Source organism: Periplaneta americana, chromosome 15 (genome assembly GCF_040183065.1).
Source record: "Periplaneta americana isolate PAMFEO1 chromosome 15, P.americana_PAMFEO1_priV1, whole genome shotgun sequence".
NCBI lineage: Eukaryota > Metazoa > Arthropoda > Insecta > Blattodea > Blattidae > Periplaneta > Periplaneta americana.
Genome location: NC_091131.1, coordinates 32,975,432 through 32,999,341, shown reverse-complemented (window position 1 = coordinate 32,999,341; position 23,910 = coordinate 32,975,432). Strand labels below are relative to the sequence as shown.

At 35.3% G+C, this 23,910-nt stretch overlaps 1 protein-coding gene across 1 annotated transcript in view; it reads right to left on the bottom strand.

Annotated features, from left to right (window-relative positions):
• Positions 1-2,527: 2,527 nt before the first annotated feature.
• LOC138714791 (ubiquitin carboxyl-terminal hydrolase 48-like) overlaps positions 2,528-23,910 on the bottom strand; it is a 675,878-nt gene continuing 654,495 nt past the window's right edge. The window contains exon 21 of the mRNA XM_069846924.1: positions 2,528-23,315. Coding sequence (XP_069703025.1) covers positions 23,296-23,315 — 20 coding nt within the window. The 3' untranslated portion in view covers positions 2,528-23,295. The remainder of the gene's footprint in view (positions 23,316-23,910) is intronic.

Sequence of the window (23,910 nt, the reverse complement as noted above, 5' to 3'; positions counted from 1 at the left end):
AAGACCATGACATAACCTATGCATTATTTTGTTCTGTGCTGTGCATCATGGAGCAAGTTTTATTTGATGAGATTCTAATTTTGAGTGTTGAGGAAAGTCCTCACGTTTACGATAAGCGGTGCGCTTCGTATAAAGATGAGAAAATGAAGGAGAATACGTGGTTTTCAATAGCTGCATCTTTGAACACCGATCATAAGTGAATCATATTTCATTACTGTATTGGTTGTATTACACACTACATATTCATGCTTCAATTCAATAACTGTTGTGTTCATTTTTGTTCTATTACAAATCTTTCTTCTCTAATTATTTTACGTTATGGTAGACTTAAAATAAGTTGTGATAATAAAGATGCATGGGCATATTTATAGTACCGTAACTAATTAAATGTTTCAGTTGAAATTTCGAAGTCGGTTAACCTGTGTTTATGTTGGCTGCCTTGTACTCATCAGAGAACGCCATTGGTCAATTATACACAAATAACATCAGAATGCGTAATATCGACTTTACATATCGTTATTGACATGCATATCGATATGCATAGTCGTCTATGTTCACGGTTTAGTGTGAATAAAAAATTTTCATATTCATGTCGTCTGCTTCTCGTTTTCCTTCTGGTTCTCGTTCCCGGTTTATTGTGAACCAGCCTTTACTCCACAGGTGTGGACTCCCGGATGATGGAGCCGATATGCAACTCCGAAACGTTGGATACCTTTATACAGATTGAACCGTATGTAATGTCATTTATTTCAAGGGTTATTCCTAGCATATAACTCGAGGCTACCAATTAATGTTAAAAAAAATGGAGACCTTAAGATTTTGCAATTCATACCGGATGAAGTGAAAGGTTTCTATACAGAACTCTACACATGGCCTACGACCAACAAAGACAGTAATGCCAATGGAAGTGATGATTGGAAAAATAAGTTTATTAATGTTCTGACAAACAAAAAGTCTATTCAGCCATGCTTACCAACTCTTTGATGACTAGTCATTTACCACATAAAATTTGGAAAATTATTACATTCAATGAGTTATTATGTTTAAATCATAATATTTATCTTACATTGTTATACTGTACAAAGGCCTTTATCACTAGAATCGTTTATTTTTAAAATCCCAAAAGTGACAAAAACAAAACTTTCGGGAATCAATAAAAACTGTTTAGTTTAATTAAATTTATTTTAATTGTCAAAATATATTTAACAAGTCATTCATTCATTCATTCATTCATAGTATTCTGCCCAAGGAAAGGTCTTGCAAAGCAAACACAGCATTCTCCAGTCTTTCCTATTTTCTGCCTTTCTCTTTGTCTCCGCATGTGATCCATATATCTTAATGTCGTCTATCATCTGATATCTTCCTCTGCCCCGAACTCTTCTCCCGTTCACCATTCCTTCCAGTGCATATTAGTTGCTAAATGTTAGGTTTATTCATAATTAGTTGTGTTTTAAAATACATATAAAGTCCCCCAAAAATTAATTAGTTAGGATATTATAGAGTTTTTCCAACAAACAAACTGAAAGTAACCAAAGCATTGCTATTTTTCTAAGTATTAGAGTGAATGAAAGTAAGTATGAACAAATGTTATAATCTATGTAAAAACTACAGTATAAAGTAACAAAAGAATATTTTTTTTTCTGCAGCAACAGATATTTTTCTTATCAGGACTTAAAAGGAATGAAGTAACTATGCTTAGATTGTCAAAATCAATAAATGTTAGTATATTACTTCACGTATAAAAGTTGCATTACGTATTTTACATGTAAATTACACGTAAAATACGTACAGGTAATTTACTCGCCCAACCCTGCTGGGAGTGTGTTTTTGTATGTCTGTAAATTTCATATTGTTCTAGTGTGTCAAGTTTCTGGTTTTCTGGCTGGATGTGTAGTATTTTCATGTCAGTGTCTATGTTGCTGTAGTTGTGATTGGAGTTTGTGATGTGATAAAGATGTGAATATATCACAGCCATAACCAAACTACGCAACATTTCAACCTACGCAGAACACATCACGAACTCCAATCACAACTACAGCAACATAGACACTGACATGAAAACTCTACACATCCAGCATAAAAAAACCAGAAACTCGGCACTCTAAACCAATATGAAATTTACAAACATACAAAAACACACCTCCAGCACATCCTGAACACTCAGCTCAATTTCAAAACACACACCCTTTTTGACACAATTATGAACACACCCCACCTTCACTAGGCTTTGGACAATGAAGAATACAATTTCGAAACTAGTCAGCCAGGTAATTTCCTAATGTTAACACAGTAAAGAAGTTGTAAAGTTAATCAGTGATTATATAAGTCTTAAAAATGTATATAAAACAAAGAAGAATCATTATTCATTTGAGAATGCAATAAATATGATGCAATGTATACTGACAGCACAAATGATGTGAAACTATCAAGGAAAAAGAAAGTTTCACACACAACATGGACACGCAAGTAATGTGAAGATCGTGTTGATGTAGGGAAAGGAATGAAGCTGTTAAAAACTCAGTACTGATATGTGTGATCACAATTTATTTGTATAAATATCCCACCAGTATATTATAAATAAATTAACATAATACAAATTAAATAATATGTTCCAAAGTATTTATATGCCTTAACTTCACTTCATATTTTATGTCCAAGAACTAATAGTTTGTTTATAAAAGTTTACCTCAGCACCTCAAAGAGAGAGCTCTGGCAACTCTCGAGGATATATCTTCATTTGTTACATTTATTCTACAAGGATGAGTAGCATATTCTGGGGGCCTTGAGATGCGAAACTGCTTGCACCAGTTATGTAGCTGTTTTCTAACAAGAGCATACTGTATAGCTGATGAGAGTTATTATTCCAAGGAAATTAAACAATTTTTGTGCAATTAAACAATATGAAAGTAATAAACTCCAGTGTGAATATTATAAACAGACAATGTATAATACATCATTGTTAACAGGATATAATGAGGATTCACAGCAGATTTAAAAAAAAAATCTTTAAAAGAACATTCCAAATATAAACTTACATGAGAGTATGCATTATGCAGTTATACAGCAAAATTCACTCACTGGTGGGAGACAGGAAATTTACAACAGTAAATGCTACATAGTAGTACCTGAGAACTGTTTATTTTTAAGTTTCTTTGTATGAAAATTTGTATATGATTTTAAATTCATGAATTTGAATGATTATTGTTGGTTTGTTTGAAATAATTTTAATTGCTAAGAGGATTTATTATTGATGAAGCCATTTTCCAGCCGTTATAGCTAAACTTCAATACAAATAGCCCAAGTTTACTTCTGAAAGTGTCCTATATTATTTCTATACAGTGAGATATAGACTCCCCCCTCCCTAAATTGAGTGAAAACCCCTCAAAAGTGTATAACTGATCCTATCTAACTTGAAAGCCGAATCACAAGTCTTCCAAAAGAGGTGAAGTAAGGTGCAGTATTTTTAGGATATGACAAAGTAGGGAAAGGAAGAAGATAGGCCTAATGTCGGTTACAAGCAAAACACATTAAGCCAAAAATATTACTTCTGAGGAAAGGTGCATATAATGTACATAATGGGTCTGTGTAAACTTAGAAATTGGTAAATAAAATAAACTTAAAGAGAAACAATTCATTAAAAAATACAATTTTGAGGATTCAGCTATGTCAAAAATTTCAAACGCCTTTTTCCCAGAAGTAATATTTTTGACTTAATGTGTTTTGCCTGTAAACCAACGAAGATTAAGTTAAACCAATATAGGATAGGATAGGATAGGATAGAATAGGATAAAGTTTGAAGAGTAAAATAACTAGAATAAGCTATGGTGAGATAATACAAAATTATGTAAATTTCTCTATGTACAGAAATCATGATGTCAAAATTATACTTCAAAATAGTTCCTTGTTATTTTTATGCAGTCCTATTAGCCACTTCATTCTGAATTGATTGATTCATTGAAAGTGCATATTCCATCATGTTAAAGATCTTTCTCGTTCTTAAAATGTACTTTTTAGTAATATTTCAGTTAGGAATTTTTTTGAGAATTAATTGTTTTACACTCAGGTACATTTTCCTGAGAATGTATTACGGTTATTGTTTTTTTTTTTAATTTTACAATATAATTATTTAATTAGGATGAAAATGGAACATAATTTACAGGAAAAACAAGAAGAATATAAGTATTTATCACAATAAAAAATAATTCTTAAAATTATAATAGTAAGAATAAATTTGTTTTGTATTACATGCTGACTAGGATGTTACAATTGCAAGATTTCTTGGGAATTTTTAAAATTATTTCGTTGCTGATGTTTTAAGTTTCTTTGTTCAAAACTGTTCAGTGATATCGGTATTTATACCTTGCTTAAAAATTTTACATATTTAAATTTTGTATTTTACTAATTTTGTTCGCATTTGCGTTCCATTATTATACAAAATATACAAATTTAATTCTAACTCTAGCATCTCTGATGCATTTTAAATCTATATCCAAAATTTGGTAATATAATATAAATATTTGACTTTTATAAATACATTAGCTCTCTTAAATTATAGATAAATACTAAAATAATATGGCGTTGTAAAGCAGAATGGCAATGGAAAAGTGAAGTGCTGGAAGAAAACTCATCCCACAGCCACTCTGTTCATCATAGCAGTGATGTATTGGAATCGAACTCTGGATCTGTTAATCGGAAGTCCTTTCAAAAGATTATAAGGCATCCAAGCTGTTTGTTAACATTTGATCCAACATTTGCTTTAGAAACTGTTCGGTTAGACATTTTTCAACATTTTACTTAATTTTAATCCTATACGAAGTGAAATTTTGTAAATTTTAGTGACAAAAATTTTATTTTTCGTTTCCAACATTAACAAATTGTATATGGTTCAGAGGACCTCTCCACAAATTTTCATGCAGATAAACCTTTTCAATCAGCTGTCTTGGGAAGCCACTTTTAGGAGGTTTTTCGCTCCTCTCTTAATGCTGTAATAATTTTTTCTTACTTATTGCTTTATTAAAAATTCTATTCAGAATAAATTTTGTACCATATGCATTTTGGGTGAGGTGGGAGGGACTTCTTTACTGTGCTTAACAAAACTTGCTATCAGGATTTTCTTTACATCTCAAGATTTTTGAGGACAATATTTTTTCTTAGCTTTCGAGGAATAATGTGGAAAAAGTAAGTAGCAAGTTATGTTTCGGGGTATTTTAAAAGTTATTTGGAGCAAATTTCAGGCAAAATCTTTTAAATATGTACGAGCAGTAGTGATTTTTCAAAACACAATTTAAACTTATGAAAAATTTAATAATTCATGTAACTTCAGACCGCATGAGTTGAAACTTTGTACAATGGCTATTTATTTGCAAAATGATGTCTGTACAAATTTTCAAAGAGCTGGCTCAAACTGTTAAGAGAATTCGAACTGCACCTCAGTGTATGCTTATGCGACATCTGAGACTATCACAAGGAAGTGGGATGTTAGGTATGAACATATAGTACCACAGTTTTGCATGTTAACTAATTCTAATATAAACCACATGGAAATCAATCATCCGGAAGGCAAGCTAATTTGCATCTACAGCTACAAGTAGCACAAGGATTAATATACTTAGAGCATTCCGTAATTTAATACATTGGTCTCATAATGAACTAATAATATGCTTCATTAATGAATCCTCGAGTGTGCCAGTGTCTGCGAAGTGGTCAACTAGTGGAGCATAAAATGCCTTCTCTCTACATTTTTGTGCACCCCTGGGATGCCTATAAATCTATAGTAATATAAACTAAATTCATACTTAACAACAAACATTATACACTCACACAGCTAAGTCTAATCATATGGCATTTATTAAAAACCCCTTACATACTTAAGCTCTTAGTTTATTCAACAAAAATCTGACTGAATGAATAGGCGTACTGCTTTCAAGACTAAACAATCAAGGAGCAATGCAATATCTATTTAAGGTATTATTATGATTTTTCTAAAACCTGGGATCGTGGTCAAATTTGTGAGCAAAATGGCAAATACATAACCTGCAAGAAATTATAACAAAAACGCACAATCCATTACTAGTATTAAAGTAGTACAATTGCTTAAATATGCATAATTAAAGTGTTAATTCGCGTAGATGTGTATTATATAGGCAATTGTCTAGATTATATACCTTAATATGGCCGAATTACGACTAGGGGTTTTAGGAATTGTCTATATTGCATGATCGTTTAGTAATACCACAGCAATTAGGTTAGGTTTGTCCTTGTGTATAGTTAAAGGGATGGAAAATCTCAGGATTTACGCTGTAATATATATATCGACCATACTGAATTACGTAATCTAGATAATTAATATTTCAGAAAACATATTTACGTAAATCTGTGACTTTTTTCGTCTACACTGATTGAATTTATGTTCATAGCTATGAGAACAAACATGAATCTAAACAAGCAGTTTAACATATTAAAAACAAGTAAAATATATCCGCATCTTAATGTGTGTACAGAATATCTCAAAAGTCACGTCAACACTGTCACGAAAGAAGTTTTGAACTACACAATTACTACATTATTAGAAATATGGATATAACACAATCTTCGGCATCAACATATATTTGGAATTATGATCACACTCATGGGAATTTTGTAGACATGCCAAGAAATCAGAAAATGAATGACTTACTTGGTAAAGCATCGTGAAAACAGATCAAGTAGAGGTTTCTTAATACGTAAAACACTACTAGAATAAAATATTCAACCACAGCGATATCGAGCATTGTGTAACATGAACAAATGACGAACTAAATGCACACTTAAAATGGTAGGATTACAGGACTGCAGTGTTGTAAACTGAAATTTCCACCTTATGCATAAAAAATATTTTACCTCCTAGCTCAACGTCAAACTGGATTTACTCGTATTTGTAAAAACAATATGGATATATTTTTACTATTGTACAAAAATGTCTTTACATCCTTGGGTTCTAGTTGAGTCATACGTATCATATACCAAACAAAAAATTGAGTGCCGACGCCAATTTCAAGCCGAAAATAAGGGTCGAATGTTGCTGTGAAAGTGATGGTCAGCTGAGAGGTGCGGGCAGGCGAGATAGCACGAGCGAAACAGAAGGGGTAGGCGGTAGGGAGGGAAGCACATACATCTTATTTCCGCGCGTTTCCTTACTGACACACTGGTCGAATTGAGCCGGTATACAATGCCACACTCCATACAAAGCATTTCACTAATCTCTTCCTCAGTTTTTTCTCCAGAGATCCGCAGATGCTCCTTTTTCTATTAAAAGCTTCCTTTGCCATTGCTATTCTCCTTTTGACTTCTTGGCTGCAGCTCATGTTGCTGCTTATATTGCATCCCAAGTATTTGAAGCTGTTAACTTGCTCTACTGCCTCGTTTAGTATTCGCAAGTTTACCTTCTTTATTTTTCTTGTGACAATCATGGTCTTTGTCTTGTTTGCATAGACATTATGAAGAGAAAAGAATAGAGGCATTTTTTTGAAATGTGGATATGGAGAAGGATGGAGCGTGTGAAATGGACAAACAAACGAAGCTGTGTTGGAAAGAATGAGTGAAGAAATAATGATGCTGAAACCGATCAGAAACCGATCACAACTGGTTGAATTGTTTATGCCTTAAATTTAATTAACTTGTTTTGTATTATACATATAGCTCAACTGATGAATCATAGTTTGCGTTTGTAAATTTAATAATCTGATTGGCTATGTATTGTATACTTTTAGTAGCGCCATCGATGTAGCTCAGTCGGCAGACTCGCTGGACTGTTGATCCGGGCTTGGGTTGGAACCCTCTTTGGTTTTTGGTTTCTTCCGAGGTTTTCCCCAGCCGTGGGACTGAAGCCGGATGGTCTATGGCGAGTCCTCGGCATAAACCCCTCTGATTTGATTACCCCCCTTTGATTTGATTACCTGGTTGGGTTTTTCCGAGGTTTTCCCCAACCAAAAGGCAAATGCCGGGTAATATTTTGGCGAATCCTCGGACCTCACCTCATCTCACTACATCTCGCCAAAATATTGTAAAAAATTGCACAAAATTGTAAAAATTGTAGAAAATTACTAAATTGTAAAACTGTAAAAATTTGTAAAAATTGTAATTGTAATATTGTAAAATTTTGACTTGTTCCACATCTTAAAGCTTCATTGCTTATGTAAGATCTATGGAATAAAATAAATGAATGAATGAATGAAAGGAATCGGCTGGGTCACTGGTTGAGAAGAATCTGTCTACTGAAGGATGCACTGGAAGGAATGGTGAACGGGAGAAGAGTTCGGGACAGAAGAAGATATCAGCTAATACACGACATTAAGATATATGGATCATAGGCGGAGACAGAGAGGAAGGCAGAAAATAGGAAAGACTGGAGAATGCTGGGTTTGCAGTGAAAGACCTGCCCTTGGACAGAACACTATGACTGAATGATTAATTCAAATAGTAGTCATGTTGCGTGACTTTTGCTATATTCTGCTGATTGTAAAGTGTGACACATACTATAATACTAGATATACAACGAAATTCTTCTTCGATTAAAGATACTGCTCTCAGATACTCAAAGCATAATTATGTAATATATTTCCCAGGTCAATGTTACACAATCTTTTATAATTTACATTTTGTTAATTACCTTTGTACTTGCATGTAAACCTGTAATTAGAAGAATGCTATGTAGCTAACATCAGCTGATAAAATCCCATACAGAAATGTGGAATTTCATATAAACTCCACTAGTCAGCCTAGGTGATTTCTTCCTTGGTGCTGGTAGGCATTAGTTATTGGTTCATAAAATTAGCTCCTAAGACACATAACCTTTAAAAGGTGTTCATAAAGGTAACATTATTAGATATGGCAAACATATTGCGATGAATACCTCACAATTCAAAAGCTCATTTCCAAACAAGTAATGCCACAAGATACAAGCTGAATTTTCCAGGATTACCTTTAGTGTAACATACAATGCTTTAAATCACATAGGCGAATCAGTTGTTTAACAAAATAATCAATAGTGCAACCCGCAGAAATAAAAAAAAATATATACTGTATCTCAATTCCGAAGACAGATATACATGAATTTTTAAGATACCACCATTATCAATACAAGAAACAAGTTTCTTACAAAATACTCTATAGGTTTTAACATGACTTATCTTTCGATAATTATATACCTATGAGAACAAAACCTGCATTTCTTACTAGTAAATTAATATTTTGAAACACTGCTCAAAATGAGTCACTGAATTAAGATCATTAATTACAATCCCATTCTCTTGCCAAAAGAACATCGACAAACATAAAAATGATTTGATTGGATGGCAGGGTCCTTAAAAGTGCTCACTTAACGGAACAGATTCGTTTGGCGCGTTCTGGATTTTATTATAATAGGTGGGCCAATCAAACGGAAAGATTTGATGGGAGCAGGGGCGGATGCAAGGGGGGGAGGATTAAGGGGATAGATCCCCTCCCGAAATTTTGATAAAAATACGAAACAAGAAAAAAAAATAATATTAATTTTAATTTGTGAATGTACATACGAATTAGAGAGTTTTCCACGTAAATTCTCTTTGCTAAAATGTTAAATTCCAAGAACTGCAGGAAGACAAACACAGAGTTCTTACTTCAAGACAGAGAGTCATGAAGAGTATTTTATGCTTGTAATTTTCCTTCTCTTCTTAGACTATTTCATTAGTCAGCTCAAGGACAGGTTTTTTAAATCATAAGGGAATCTCAAAGTCCATACAAACGTTTCTGCCTAAAAACATAGTGCGAGCATCAGCTGTTCAGGCTGTAGTAAATCAGTGGCCCAATGATGTTGATGCATCACCAGAGTCTTTCTTCAATGAATTGTAGATGTGGAGAAGAAATTTCCTTGATCAGAAAAATCTTCACCTAATACGTACTGTTTTTATATCATCTTTGAACAGGTGCAATGAAATTGTTTTTCCCTGCACTCGCAAGGCGCTGAAACTTTTCTGCACGTTGCCTGTAACTACAGCAACACCAGAACGGTCGTTCTCAACTTTGCGGTGTTTGAAGACTTACTTGAGGAGCACGATGGGAGCAGACAGATTAAATGGACTGGCCTTGATGTATATACATAAAAATGTAGAAGTAAAAGCTCATGAAGTATACTGGATGAAATGCCTAAGAAGCCTCGTCACGCCTTCTTCTGTAAATGTCATTCTGCCATTGTTTTTGTATTGCAGTTATTGTAAATGTTAAAATTAAAACATTACGGTTTATTTAACAATGCTCGCAATTGCCGAGGTTATACCAGCGTCGCCGGTGTGCCGGAATTTTTTCTCTCGGGACTTCTTTTACATGCCAGTGAATCGACTGATATGAGGCCTGTCGCATTTAAACACACTTAAATGCCATCAAGCTGGGTTGGGGTAGAACCACAGTATAGAGAACATACAGTAAAGACACCTAATCCAATTCGTGGGAACAAATTCTGAGTGCGCATGTCACGAAACCGGGTGTATCATCTAGAATCTCCACCAGATGGATCTGCATCTACGACAGGTCTGGCATAATTTAATATTAACTGAAAACATTCATTACTCACCTTTTAATAATTTTAAAGATATGAGGCAAAGGAATGGCAATCTAACCATAATAATAATTACTTCCGTATGCAATCATCATGAAAATATTCACTAATTGTCGCTAACGTTCAAGTCACTGTTTGAAGCTTATGTTGGTAAAATTGATCCAAGTACAACATAATACATCATGGCGTCCGTTGCGGTGAAGTGCGAACATGAACGTCAACAATGGATATAAGTATTTTGACTTCATAGCGACATAATATTAATGATAGACAATATACATATAAGATTATTCGTATTACTGACCAATAAAATAAGTGAATAAATATTTTACTAATATTTTGATAATGGTTTGATACTAGCGACATAGTTGGATTCATTGAGAACTAGACCTTACTGAGCTTGAATTTAGTACCAACAACATCAAAGGTGCCGACAAGCGTTGTCCCTACTGATTCTTCTTATACTGTGGTAGAACCCGCAACTTCGAGCACAGAAGGCTATACCGACTACGCTACTCAGGCCTACTTGTAAATGTTCGTGACTCGGAAACAAATTGTGAGTATATAAACTTATTTCTCCTCAAATCCCTCCCCGAAAAAAAATCCTGCGTCCGCCCCTGGATGGGAGTATACTGTTCATATGGAGAGGGTGAGAATGAATATAATCGTCTCTTCTCTACCTACTTACTTTACAATTTACGACTCTTTAGGCGGTGACGTCGCTATCTCCGCGTTCCCAAGTAACCAAGTTGTTTATCTCTATCATGGTTTGTTAAATGGTGCTCATCGTTACTGCAAACTTCAATTAATTGATTTCAACGGTCATGAGAAACCTCTCCATGCCCAAAAAGTAACGGTATGGTGCGCGGTTTCATCAACTGAAATAATCGGCCCATTCTTTTTTGAGAATGAGGCCGGAAATGCAGTGACTGTTAATTCAGTGTGATGAAATGATAAAGAACTTTTTACACTACAACTCGTCCATTTTCCAGTGAATGAAAACACACTGTTTCAACAGGAGGGAGCAACAAGCCACACCGCAAGAATTATGATGGATGCTGTGAATGCTTTGTTCCCGGGCCGCGTCATTTCTCGGAACGGGGATATCGCTTGGCCGCCTAGGTCACCTGATTTCACGGTATTTGATTTCTTCCTATGGGGATATCTCAAAACGAAGGTGTTTGGGGAACAATTCCAGCCCTAAAACAACGTATACGAGCAGAGGTCGCTGCGATACCTGTCAATATGCTGAGAGGGCTTATGAAACAGTTCGTGGCCAGACTCGAAGAATGTGTGCGTTTCAATGGAGGTCACTTGTCTGACGTAATTTTTAAGAAATATATATTTTTTTTGTTGCATACCTAATGGTTATTCACGTACTTGCCATTTCTACTCATTAAACTGATATAATAGTAACTTTTCATTCTTTTTCTGTGCCTTGAAATCTTTCCCTTTGACTGGCCCACCTTGTAGAATAGCTCACTTGATTTTCGAATTCATATTTATCGACAGAGCGAGAACATGATTTCTTTGCAGTATTTTGGACTAAACTTAGAAATAAAATGAATAACTCTGGGAAGTATTTTTTTTATTGCGTTACCTTTAGAAGAAGAAATAACTAAGTAAGTTTCGCGTCCCCCATTTCATTTATACCTTCAGTATTACCGCGATTGGAGGCCTTGCAATCGATATATTGTCATGGTTTTCTTTATTTAGTTCTTGGCTCGTAAGTAAATCCATCTAGATTTTTTTGGCAAGAATTCTCGGCGAAATTCAGACCTGCAGACAGAGGCGATACGGCCAAGTGGGCGATGCTTAATTTAAAATAGTGCAAAGAATAAAAATGAGAACGAATCCGCTCCGATTAGTGAATGCCTACCTTTATTCGACGTTATTTGCCCCGACTCTACGAGCGTGCTCATAGATGTCGCTAGTGTCGAGAAGCTTAGACCACTTAGTTCGTCAGAGACTATCCAGAGTGCACCACAGACAGTGACCTGTACCACGCGCTTGTCCGACACAAGTTACACTTTCAGGGTAGCGCGGGATTTGAACTCTTGCCCCCTAGCTTATAAGCCCGGCACACTGAGTCACTGTGGCAACTCTGAAGTCTTATATCGGCTAGTAAATTAAAACAAGTGACAAGGGTTTCTAAGATTCCCTACAATTACGTGGGACATTTTAGTTGTTGGTAGTTCTGTGATTAGTTTGGATGTTTGTAGATTATTGTAGCAATGAAAATTAATTAAAGATAATAATACTCATTTTGAATTATTAAGAGTTACTTTACTTGTATCCTTTTTGCTATGTTGTGAGTTGAATCGGCGAGCTACCGCTAAGGAGTAAGATCCGCGTAAAGTATTACATAAACGATAACGGACATTTTTCCACGTTAAAATTAAAACAGGATTTGAGAGAAGTTTATTTGGTTCAATTGACTGAAAATATAATATTTCTCAAGGATCAACTGACCGTCATGTATTTCGGTACTATATTAAAGACAAAACGAAAAGCAATTTATAGACTTCTTTGATGTCTCCAGATACAAGTTGGTTGTATAAAGATTTTAGCAGAGTAACAGACTGAAGGAAAGAACGTCATTCACACACAAGGTACTGTCCACTACACAGTACAAGGATATGAAAACAATATTATTTACCATTACATGGATACAGTACAATACAGGTCTCTGTTCGTTAACTTTACATCGACACCGTTAGCCAAATGGCTAAGGCGTTGCATTCCTACACTGGTGATCGGAATTAAAATTGCATCGAGTACAAGTGGAATTCGTAGTAAAATATATACACGTTCTTGCGTCGATTTTCTTAGACACTCCCGTTTCCTCTGTCACAATTTTACTACTTTCAATTTCTTCAGCGGAAATTTAGGTGAATTCAAGATGATATTTTTTCTGGTGAAAAAAGGGTGTTCAAGCAGAATGTCTCAGAATATTCAATTTTCTCAGTCACGATTTAACTGTTTAACAATAGTCATTTCTGAACACAGCCTTCATAAAGCTGCACATAGGCTATGGAAAATAGCTAATGAGTACAACATGGAAATTGCAACAAATAAAACAAAGGCATTTATATGAAACAAACATAAAAGAACAAAAATTGAGACTAGGTCTCGAAAAACAGAACAGGTTAGAAGCTTTAATTACTTAGGTTGTAAAATTAGGTATGAGAAACATCTAGACTTGCAGAAAAACAATCAAATTGCAAAAAATTTGTACAAACAATCGATGTCTTAAAAAAGGGCAACAAAGGAAACCAAAATACATGAAGTTCTATGACGTCATGGCACTCCCTGTGTTGTCATTTGGTTCCGAAACATGGACCCTAACAAGTGCAGACACGAAGACAATTAAGCCAGCGGAAATAAGATTTATAAAATCAGTGGCAAGTATCTCTCTTCTTGAACAAAGACACAGTGAAGAAATACGAGAAACCCATCAAAAAAAAATCTGCAAATAGCAGGATAGCAGAACAAATAATTAACTGATTTCAGAATGTGGAGCGAATAAGGAAGTGGCAAAATTGCTGAAGTTCTTCTATTGGAGTGCGCTTCTCGAGGAAGAAGAGGTTTGGGAAGGCTGAAATGATGGTGGACAGATCAGATGTAATAGGGGTGGAACGGGCACTAACTGAAGCCGCGATTATTATTATTATTATTATTATTATTATTATTATTATTATTATTGTTGATGTTGATTAGTAGTCCTTCATAGTTTTACAATGTTGCAATTTTTAATACTACATTTACTTATTTCAAATTCTTTCTTGTAAGGGCACAATTCCTTATTATTCATCAGATATACACAACATGACGAGTAGAGTAAAGACAACAGGCTCCAGTGTATCCAGTAGAGATGAACAACTATCGAGAAAGCAAGACTAACAGCACCCGCAAATCCGAAAACCCGCACGACAATGTTGTATTACGTCGCGTCGTTGACGTAAAGACTGCTTGTGAAAGTTTCGAGACGCCGAGATTGATGACTCTCGAAGTCCCGAACGTCAAGCAGCCTTGAATCGCCACAGTTATTTATACCTGACTGAACTTTTATCTACTTTGGCAACTGTTATACATGTATAAACAAATAAGTAGTCTATTTGAAACATCATCTCTACCTTTCAGTGTATAATAATCCGTTCCCCAATCTTTATTTAATTACTAGGTCCTTATTAAAAGGCTAGGAATTTTCTTTTCATATGTTCGAGATCAAGTATGCAATCTCAAGTAAAAAAATATATTAACGTTATGTTTTATGTTTCTTAGAAATGCAAATTTATTTGAGAATGTTTTTTTTTCTATTTATATAACCATAGGTAATATATAATAAATGTTAAATTGTTTTGTTTTATTTAACGACGCTCGCAACTGCACAGGTTATACAGCGTCGCCGGATGTGCCGGAATTTTGTCCCGCAGGAGTTCTTTTACATGCCAGTAAATCTACTGACATGAGCCTGTCGCATTTAAGCACACTTAAATGCCATCGACCTGGCCCGGGATCGAACCCGCAACCTTGGGCATAGAAGGCCAGCGCTATACCAACTCGCCAACCAGGTCGACAATATATAATAGAACTAGAATATTTTGTTAACAAAGATACTGTTCTGTTTTGTCTCATTTAAACATTTATAATGTTATTTATTTCAATGATTTATGTTATTCAAAGTTATGAAATCTTTCCACGTCGACCAAATGATATTTCGGGAATGATAAGCGAGACTTGAAGCGCACGAGAATGACGAGACGAGACTCGAAAGACAAAAATGCAACGAGCGAGAGCGGCAGTTAGTTTTGTTCATCTATAGTATCCAGTGACCAATAGCAAACGGATCCAAAAATGATATTACGATAGTAATACTGGTAAAAACAACTGTAATAAAACACCTTTAATAAAAAATAAAAATAAAACACGTCACCCATTATTGAGACAATTATTAATTCTGAAGGTATCACATCTGTTGTCAAATATTCTTCCCTTTCTCGCCCAGTATTTTATTAAGCAACCGATATTTCCTATGACTAATTTTTCTTTCATTTCAGTGAACACATTACTAGTCTTTGACAAGTATGTTTAGAAGACTGAATACTTCAATAATGGCACTGTTTGGAAAAGAGCCTTTTCTACATTTAAATCAACAAAGTCACCATTATAATATGTCTGTATGTGAGAATTCAATTGCTTTTTAACATCTAAACGAAGTGACATTCTGCAACATGACCATTAAATCACAGTCTTTAACCCACAGCCGTGGCTAAAAGGCTATAAGTGATGCAAAAATATAGGGTTCACACGTCAAGATAGAAGCATTCTTAATAGAAGTCACTGCCATCACTGGGAGAAAGGCCTGACCGCTTACCTTACAACACTCAACAAAACATGCAACATTTTCTGTACAAAGATTCATTATTAATATTAGTTTCGAGGACCAATTCTTGAAATATTCGTAACTTAGATACCAGTTCAGTAACCTCTCTGTCAGGTAACATTTCCTTCGGTAGTTTCACGGAGAGCGGGCTAAAAATTTCACACTCTTTCGCCGCTTTTAACAAATTCACTGTTTTAAATACCAAGAAATAATTTAAGCGTTCTCTCGAACAATAATGTAACTACAAAATCTTGAATTTGTGATACAGAGCAACAAACATTTTAGATCTGGTGTAACAGCATTCAGCAGAATCACATTCAAATGTTTCTAGAAGGCGCTGTATTTGTTGGAGAGAAATTATTTTTTGCACGATCGTGTTTTTTTGTTGTTGTATTTACAGCTATAGTTGTTAGACCTTGTAAGTTAGAATTCCCACACAGAAATTTGTTACTAGGGAAACCATTCTTCATAACATAAAAGTATACTGAAATAGACACATTACAGTGCAGTTTTGCGAAGGCTTTGGAATAATATTGCTCTAAATTTTCAATGCAAAATATATTGTATTTGCAATTTTAAAAATATGATCGTGCAAAAAAATTGTACAATATACGTTTGTGAAGTGCATTACAAAACCTCGGAAATTGAAAAACTCACGCTGCTCGTTTTACAAACTTTTCCTCGATTTTGTAAAAAGCATTTCCCAACCTTGTATCGTAATATATTATTACCAGAGGAAGATGTGTTAGTAAGGATTAGTATAGCCCAGCGTTTCTCAAAGTATGGTCCGCGGACCACCTGTGGTCCTTGAGGTCTTCCTTTGTGGTCCTTCAAAAAAGACAGAAGAAAAAATAAAATTCAAACGAATTGCGTATCACACTATAGCTTAAAATCTCAGAGTTTGGAAATGACATATGGCAATCGAATTTCACTTTTTCTCTCAGTACTGCATTTTATGAAATTTATTACCCTACTGTCTATCGACTTCCCATTCTACTCTCAGCAGCAAAAGAGGGATTTAAAGCACTATATACCTGGCTTTCTCGACATCTTTTCCCTGCACATCTGGCGCCGCGCCTGTAACCCAGCCAGGGACCACCCGAATTCATAACAGAGGACCAAAGCACTGAACCTTAATTCAATTTTAAAATATAAGTATACTGGCATTAAAACATGCTATGAAAATGATAAATTTGCTTTCGAAGGAAACAAGAGTAAGGTGGTCCGAGGAACTGTTTCGACTTTAAAAAGTGGTCCTCACTTCAAAAAAGTTTGAGAAACGCTGGTATAGCCTATGCTGGAAACGGAAAAACGACTTAACTTATGTTAAGTTGTTATTCCAAGAACGCCTCAATTGTCTACAATAATAATCCATAACTAGACTATAATTTCAACATCCGTCATATTGTTTTAATTAAATACTTAATGTGTTTAATTTCTTGATTATGTAACTATTTTAACTAATGCAAGAACAATTATTATTATCGTTTGCATAATTTATAATAAATTGCAGGAGAGTAATAACCCTAATACTGAAACTAAAGTATTGCGTTTTGGTGCCAGCCACACGAAATTAAATTATGAAAAGAAAAATAATAGACCTATTTCAGCCGCAATATATTTCTTTACAATCTACATGTGATTGAAGTGATGTGGATAAGAGATCAGTTAAGTGATGAGCCTGAGAAGTTAAGTGATGTGACTGAAGTGATGTGATGTAACAGTCGCCAGTTGTAGAAGGGTTAAGGTCACTTTCAACCCTATTTTAACTAGTTTCATCATCTGAGAGATAGAAAATAATTATTTATAATATACTGCATTACATTTCTTACAGAATACTTAATGTGTAAATTAAATTTTTAGCTCACGATTTATTTTTCGAGACTGACGGTATAACAATTTTAGCTAATTCAGAAAATTAATCCACACATACCAATGTACAGGGTGAGCCAAACAAAACTTTACGGCATTTTAACGGGCAGGTTTGCTGAATGGCTAACGGTAAGCAGTGGGTCATTGGCCGCGTATCGTTTGTCTTCGAGCGCGGAGTTGTTGGCAAGAAGCTTTTGAAGTCAGTTGCTGTCTTTTGTTTATAGTGTGAAGAGGGTTAGGGTTGGAATCATGGTTACGTGCACCACTGAGCAGAGAGTGTTTACTGTCGAAACTTAAGGCTGGTTCACAGTAAACCGGGAACGGAAACGACAACGAGAACGAGAACGGAAATAATGTTAAAATAAATGTATTTAAATGTGAGCGTTCACGATAGTTAATTGTGCATGCTCACATTTAAATACATTTTAATATTTCCGTTCCCGTTCTCGTTGTCGTTTTCATTCCAGGTTTATTGTGAACCAGCCTTTACTTGTTGAAGAAGTCTTATGATAGGTTTTAAGAAAATTTCGTATACGTTTTCCTGATGGTGCGAGGCAATTTTTATTGTGGAGGAATTTAAAACAAAAAGTGCATAGAAACATTCAAGAACACTTGAGGACCTGGAGAACGAAATCCGGAGAGTGACAAATGAAATTACGCAAGGAGAGTTGCAACGAGTGACACAAAACTTCCTTCGGAGATGCCAGAGTGCTTGGATCAAAACGGACATCACCTTCAGCAGTTCCTATGATATTCAGGTAAGCCTAAGAAAAAGAATTTATCTTTTAATTCAACATGCTTATTTGTGTCTTATGTTGCCGAGAAAATTTAATTTAATTTCTCTTCAATTCTTTGATTTATCTTCAACTTGCTTATTTGTGTCTTATGTTGCCGAGAAAATTTAATTTAATTTCTCTTCAATTCTTTGATTTATTTTCAACTTGCTTATTTGTGTCTTATGTTGCCGAGAAAATTTAATTTAATTTCTCTTCAATTCTTTGATTTATCTTCAACTTGCTTATTTGTGTTTTATGTTGCCGAGGAAATTTAATTTATCTTCAATTCTGTAATTTATGTTGCCACGATCCTTCCGCGGGGTGACTGAAATGAATGAGGGCGATGCACCTTCCAGATCCCGATAACCGAGGTATCAACTACACGCTAAAATGCCGTAAAGTCATGTTTGGTTCTCTCTGTATATTCATATGAACATAATAATTCTGTAATTTCAGAAAGGAAAAACAAAATAGTGGTTATTAATAAACAAGGGTTACTGCAGACAAAATTAACAATAATAACAGAAGCGCTATTTGGACCACAATACCTCTGACTTTTTATCTTAGAATGTAATGTATGACTAGGATTAAGAACGAAGGAAAAAACAAGAAAGAATTGTAATTTTAAAAATTGGCAGTAAATTTAAGGAAATCATAATTTTTCATTTCAAACAAGACCATTTCCAAATACTTCTAGCTTTGAAACATACGTATACATGGATCACAAGAAGAAAATATAACATAATTATCAACAATAATACTATTAGGATTATTTTTTTCCGATATTTTGTAAGAATAAATCGTCTCGTTTCTTTCTGTATCATGATATAATCATTCAGCAACCACTGTCTATTGTTTCTGAACTGAATGTATGCATTACATCTAGGTAAAACGTAACGGTATCCGCCTACACAACAATGAGAAGCAGAGAGGTAGAGGGTCCATGCTATGACTTTCGAAATACAGTGCGATCAGTTTTGCTTTCCGCCGGAGTGTTTTGCCTATGGGCGAGCGAACCGCTCGTTAGCCGGTTAGCAGTTAGTCGGGTCTCGGTGATTAGCGGGAGGGTAAAACAATAAAACAAATCAACAATACACATACAAGTTTAAGAGGCTCATTACTTACTAAATTATAAAATGAGGTTTTGAAACTGCCCGCCTTTATTCTCCACACATTTTTCGCGTCTTTTTGGGAAATTATTCATCACTCCCTGTAGTTCATTTTCAGAAATCCCGACAATTTCCTGCCGAATATTATGTTTGAGTTATTGTATGTGTATGGGACGAGAATTTCCTAAAAGATTACGAATGTCATGTAATCTTTCTTCGGTGAGAATCCTACAGTGCTTTTTTTGGTTTCTTAGGCTGGAAACTTCCAGTATCCTGAAATTTATGATAAAGATTGTGGACTGTTTTAGGGTCTGGAGCGTCTACACCCTGAAATCTTTCTTGAAACCGTCTTCGAACTTCACGAGCTGACTGAGTTAATACATATGAATCGTAAATAAAGACAAGCTGTGCCTTTATAAACTCACGAGGCATAGTCTAATACACTTTATGTTTATTGTCGAATTAAGAAACGAACAACACAACACACACCCGGCAGCATCTGCACTATGACTACAAGGTCAACAAGTAAGCAAGCAGGATTGCTATTCCCTCCAATGCGCGGTAAACGAGTGGGGACTCGCACATAGGAAAAACCTTGTGCCGCGGGGGAAAACATAACTGATCGCACTGAGTCAGTACCAGCTCCGACCGTCTTTTAACGCCGGGAAAGATAGATACGCAATTTTATAGCAAGTAGAACGGACCCCAGAGATGTTCTGGAAGTTATGAAGAAGTGGGAAATACCACCTTAACCTGGAACTGAACCCAGGCTCTTCCAGTATGTAGTCAATTGATCGAGCATACGTATGTTTCCAATTTTTCTGCATAAGACATTGATTAAAAAAGGAAATCAACGATAGGCTGGCTATGAAACTTATACAGATGATACAGCATAGTCTACTGAATAAAAAAATTGACAGGGATTTTTGAGTTCTGCTTTGACAGGATGAAGAAAAAAATGCTACATCAACTATAAGAATAGAGAAAAAATCGTTCTGAAACCATGCTCCTCTTTCTTTAGCGCTGTAATGTATTTTATTTGATATTCATATATTTACATAACCCACATACCCAATACTTCCATGAATATTACCTGCGTAACTGAATTTAAACTTTCCTTAAAGAGCGGTGTTCATTTTCTACGTGTTTAATACGTGTAAAAATTGGTCTATGATAACTGGAACAAGTAACATTGGTTCATACAAACAAGAGAATCAACACCTCAAGCAAACATCATAACACAGTCTAGTACATACAGTCACGAACATTGAGGTGATTTTTTTGCATTTATCGCGATGCAATGCTCCAAGCGGTTAGCAACTGAGAGTACTAGGAACAATAGACTGTGCCGGTACTATTTCCCATTGTCTGTGATGAAGTGATAGTAGCAATCCTAGTGGCTAGCAACTAAAGTTCAACTATCATTGGATGCATATTCACTACGTATTGAGCTTCGTGACTGTATATATTAGACTGTGGTAACAATACAGAAATTATTCTTTGCAGTGCTATTTTTATTGCAATATAGAAGACCACGAATTATGTATGAAAGTGACAATAGTTCTTATGTTTCCATGACAACACGAGTGACGTCAGAGTTTACAGAAAAACAGTTCATTTCAAAATGCTATTTTTTTTTCTCATTGTAGATCGAGTATACTATATTTTGTATTAATTATTGCAAAGGTTTCCACCCACTCAAAATAGTTTTTGGTGTTCTAAGTTTTTTTAGAAATGAATAAAATAAATGTGCAGAGTTGAGAAACTCATCTAGGCAAGGTCACAGGACATGAACCTATACGCAACAGAGCTGGCAGTAGTGAACAGCTGATATCAGTGAGTGAAGTAAGTCAGTTATAGTAATTAAATAACAGATGTGGATGGATTTTGTTTATTTTAATGGGTTTTGTAACATTCACTTAACTTATAGAAAAGCAAGTGCAAGAAAGTTTTCAACGCCGTCTTCCTTTCAGTTCAACGATTGTTGCTGTTGTCCAAAGATTATGAGTAAAGAAAAATTACTGATGCAGTCAATGACTACTATCCAAACTACGATTATAACCAAAGCCACCGTTTTTGGCGAGTGAAATAAGTAATGGGAACGTTAAGAGCGAGTATCTTTGCCGCAGTCTGTAAGCGAGAAAGCTGACAACTGTGATTACCGGATTGCTGAAGTGACTTGTGTTTTAGAAGGTGGTACCACTCTCAGCTGAATTGGCAACAGATGCCACTGACTGGGCACTGTACACAAGGACACACCCCAGAAACATAAAATGTGAGTATATTGCCTCTTCCGCAGTGTGTGGGCGATAAGACTAACGACTATGATTCACAGATTGCTGACGTGACGTGTATTTGGGTGGTACCACTGTCAGCTGCACTGGCTGACTGACTGGGTTTGTACTGAAGGACACGCGCCGAAAACACTGGCGCTGGCTGTGCACTCCGATTTCTTACATCATAATTAAGAAAGCCAATATTTGAGTATAGAATGCATGTCCGAAGTTATCTGGATTGTCTTGAGAGAGATTTTTCTCTAGGCATGTGTGTGACCCACCTGACAGCTGTAAATGTCGCAGTTTCTTTTATACTGTAGAATTGCAAGCGAACTAGGAAGAGCATCCTTTAAAAGCGTTCTGATTGGCTGCGTGGGACACATTCTATTACAGCAGTATCTAGCGGAAGTTGTAGAAGTAATGTTGCCAGCGTCAGAAAGTTGTAGCACTGTTGACAGAGGGAAAGCTCTCAACTTGTCACTTCACTACCTCCTCATCTAACCCACTCTAACCTTATCATAATTCTCGTTTCCTATCCTTTAGGTTCAGGGAAAATACTCGTCTTGATATACTGCAGACTCTATGGAAAGAGATGTCCATGTTGAATACTGTCAACACTACAGCGCTCGCTTCTCTTTGAGTACGATAACAGACGAAGAAATATTTATTAAATTTATTCGTTCAATAGATTGTGCTGTATCAACTGCATAAGCTTCGTAGCTTATATTTGCATCTTGTATAAATTAACAAAGATTAATTCCAAAACCTTACGGCATCTTTCTGTTATAGGTTTAGCAGATACCATACTGTATTTAATGATTACATATGATATATTCTGCACGGCAACATATAGCATACAGAAAAAAAATGAATAAATTATAACAAATTTTCGACATAAAATCATGTCTATCCACACAATTAAAAGTTGACTCTTGAAAATATGCTATATATATTCTTAAACTTGTATTTTGGCCAGTGGCATGGATATTTATAACGAACAAAACAGCTAGGCAATAACAGCTGAATGGATAAATTATGTCAAACAAATAATCATCTGTCTGTAATATTTATATCGTTTCTATTTTTATGTCAACAGAACTGTGCTAAGGTGCATACATTTAATTCCCTTCAGCGTACTAGTTAATTACTGACTCTTAAGTTATTGCAATACAAAGTTGGTACACGTGACGGCACGATGTCGAATATTACAAATTTGATCCCAGGTTGTGAATCTCTTGCAGCTAAAGTGTGATGCATGTAGATGGCCATTCTCCTCTTCAAACTGGATGGCGCGGTCAGGCTCCATTTACTTCAGCAATTCGGTACCTGAAACAAGACGTGATAATGTTACTTAGGATGCAGGAAGACACCAATTTATCCATCAAACTCCAGGAGAGTTCTTTTGACGTTAGTAAATCGCAGTGGCGAGACCTGAGACATTTGTAAGTGTATAGATTTCAAAAAGGCTCGGTTAAGAGAGAAGTTTTATTTGATAAGAATGGATATCAGGCAAGGGTAAACGTGATCAAGGATGAGAATGGTGACTTGCTTGCAGACGCTCATTCAATCCTGAACAGATGGAAAAACTATTTTGGACAACTACTAAATATACATAGGCCAAATAGAAATGATCGGGACGAAATTGAAATACAAACTGCTGAGCCATTTATACCCGAACCCACACTTTCTGAAGTCGAAATTGCGATAGAAAATCTGAAAAATTATAAGTCTCCAGGTATCGATCAAATTCCAGCAGAATTAATACAAGAGGGTGGAAGCGCATTATCTAACGAAATTTATAATGCTTGTACTTGCTATTTGGGAAAAGGAAATTGTACCAGAACAATGGAAGGAGTCCATTATCGTACCTATCTTTAAGAAGGGGGACAAGACTAACTGTAGTAACTTTCGAGGAATATCA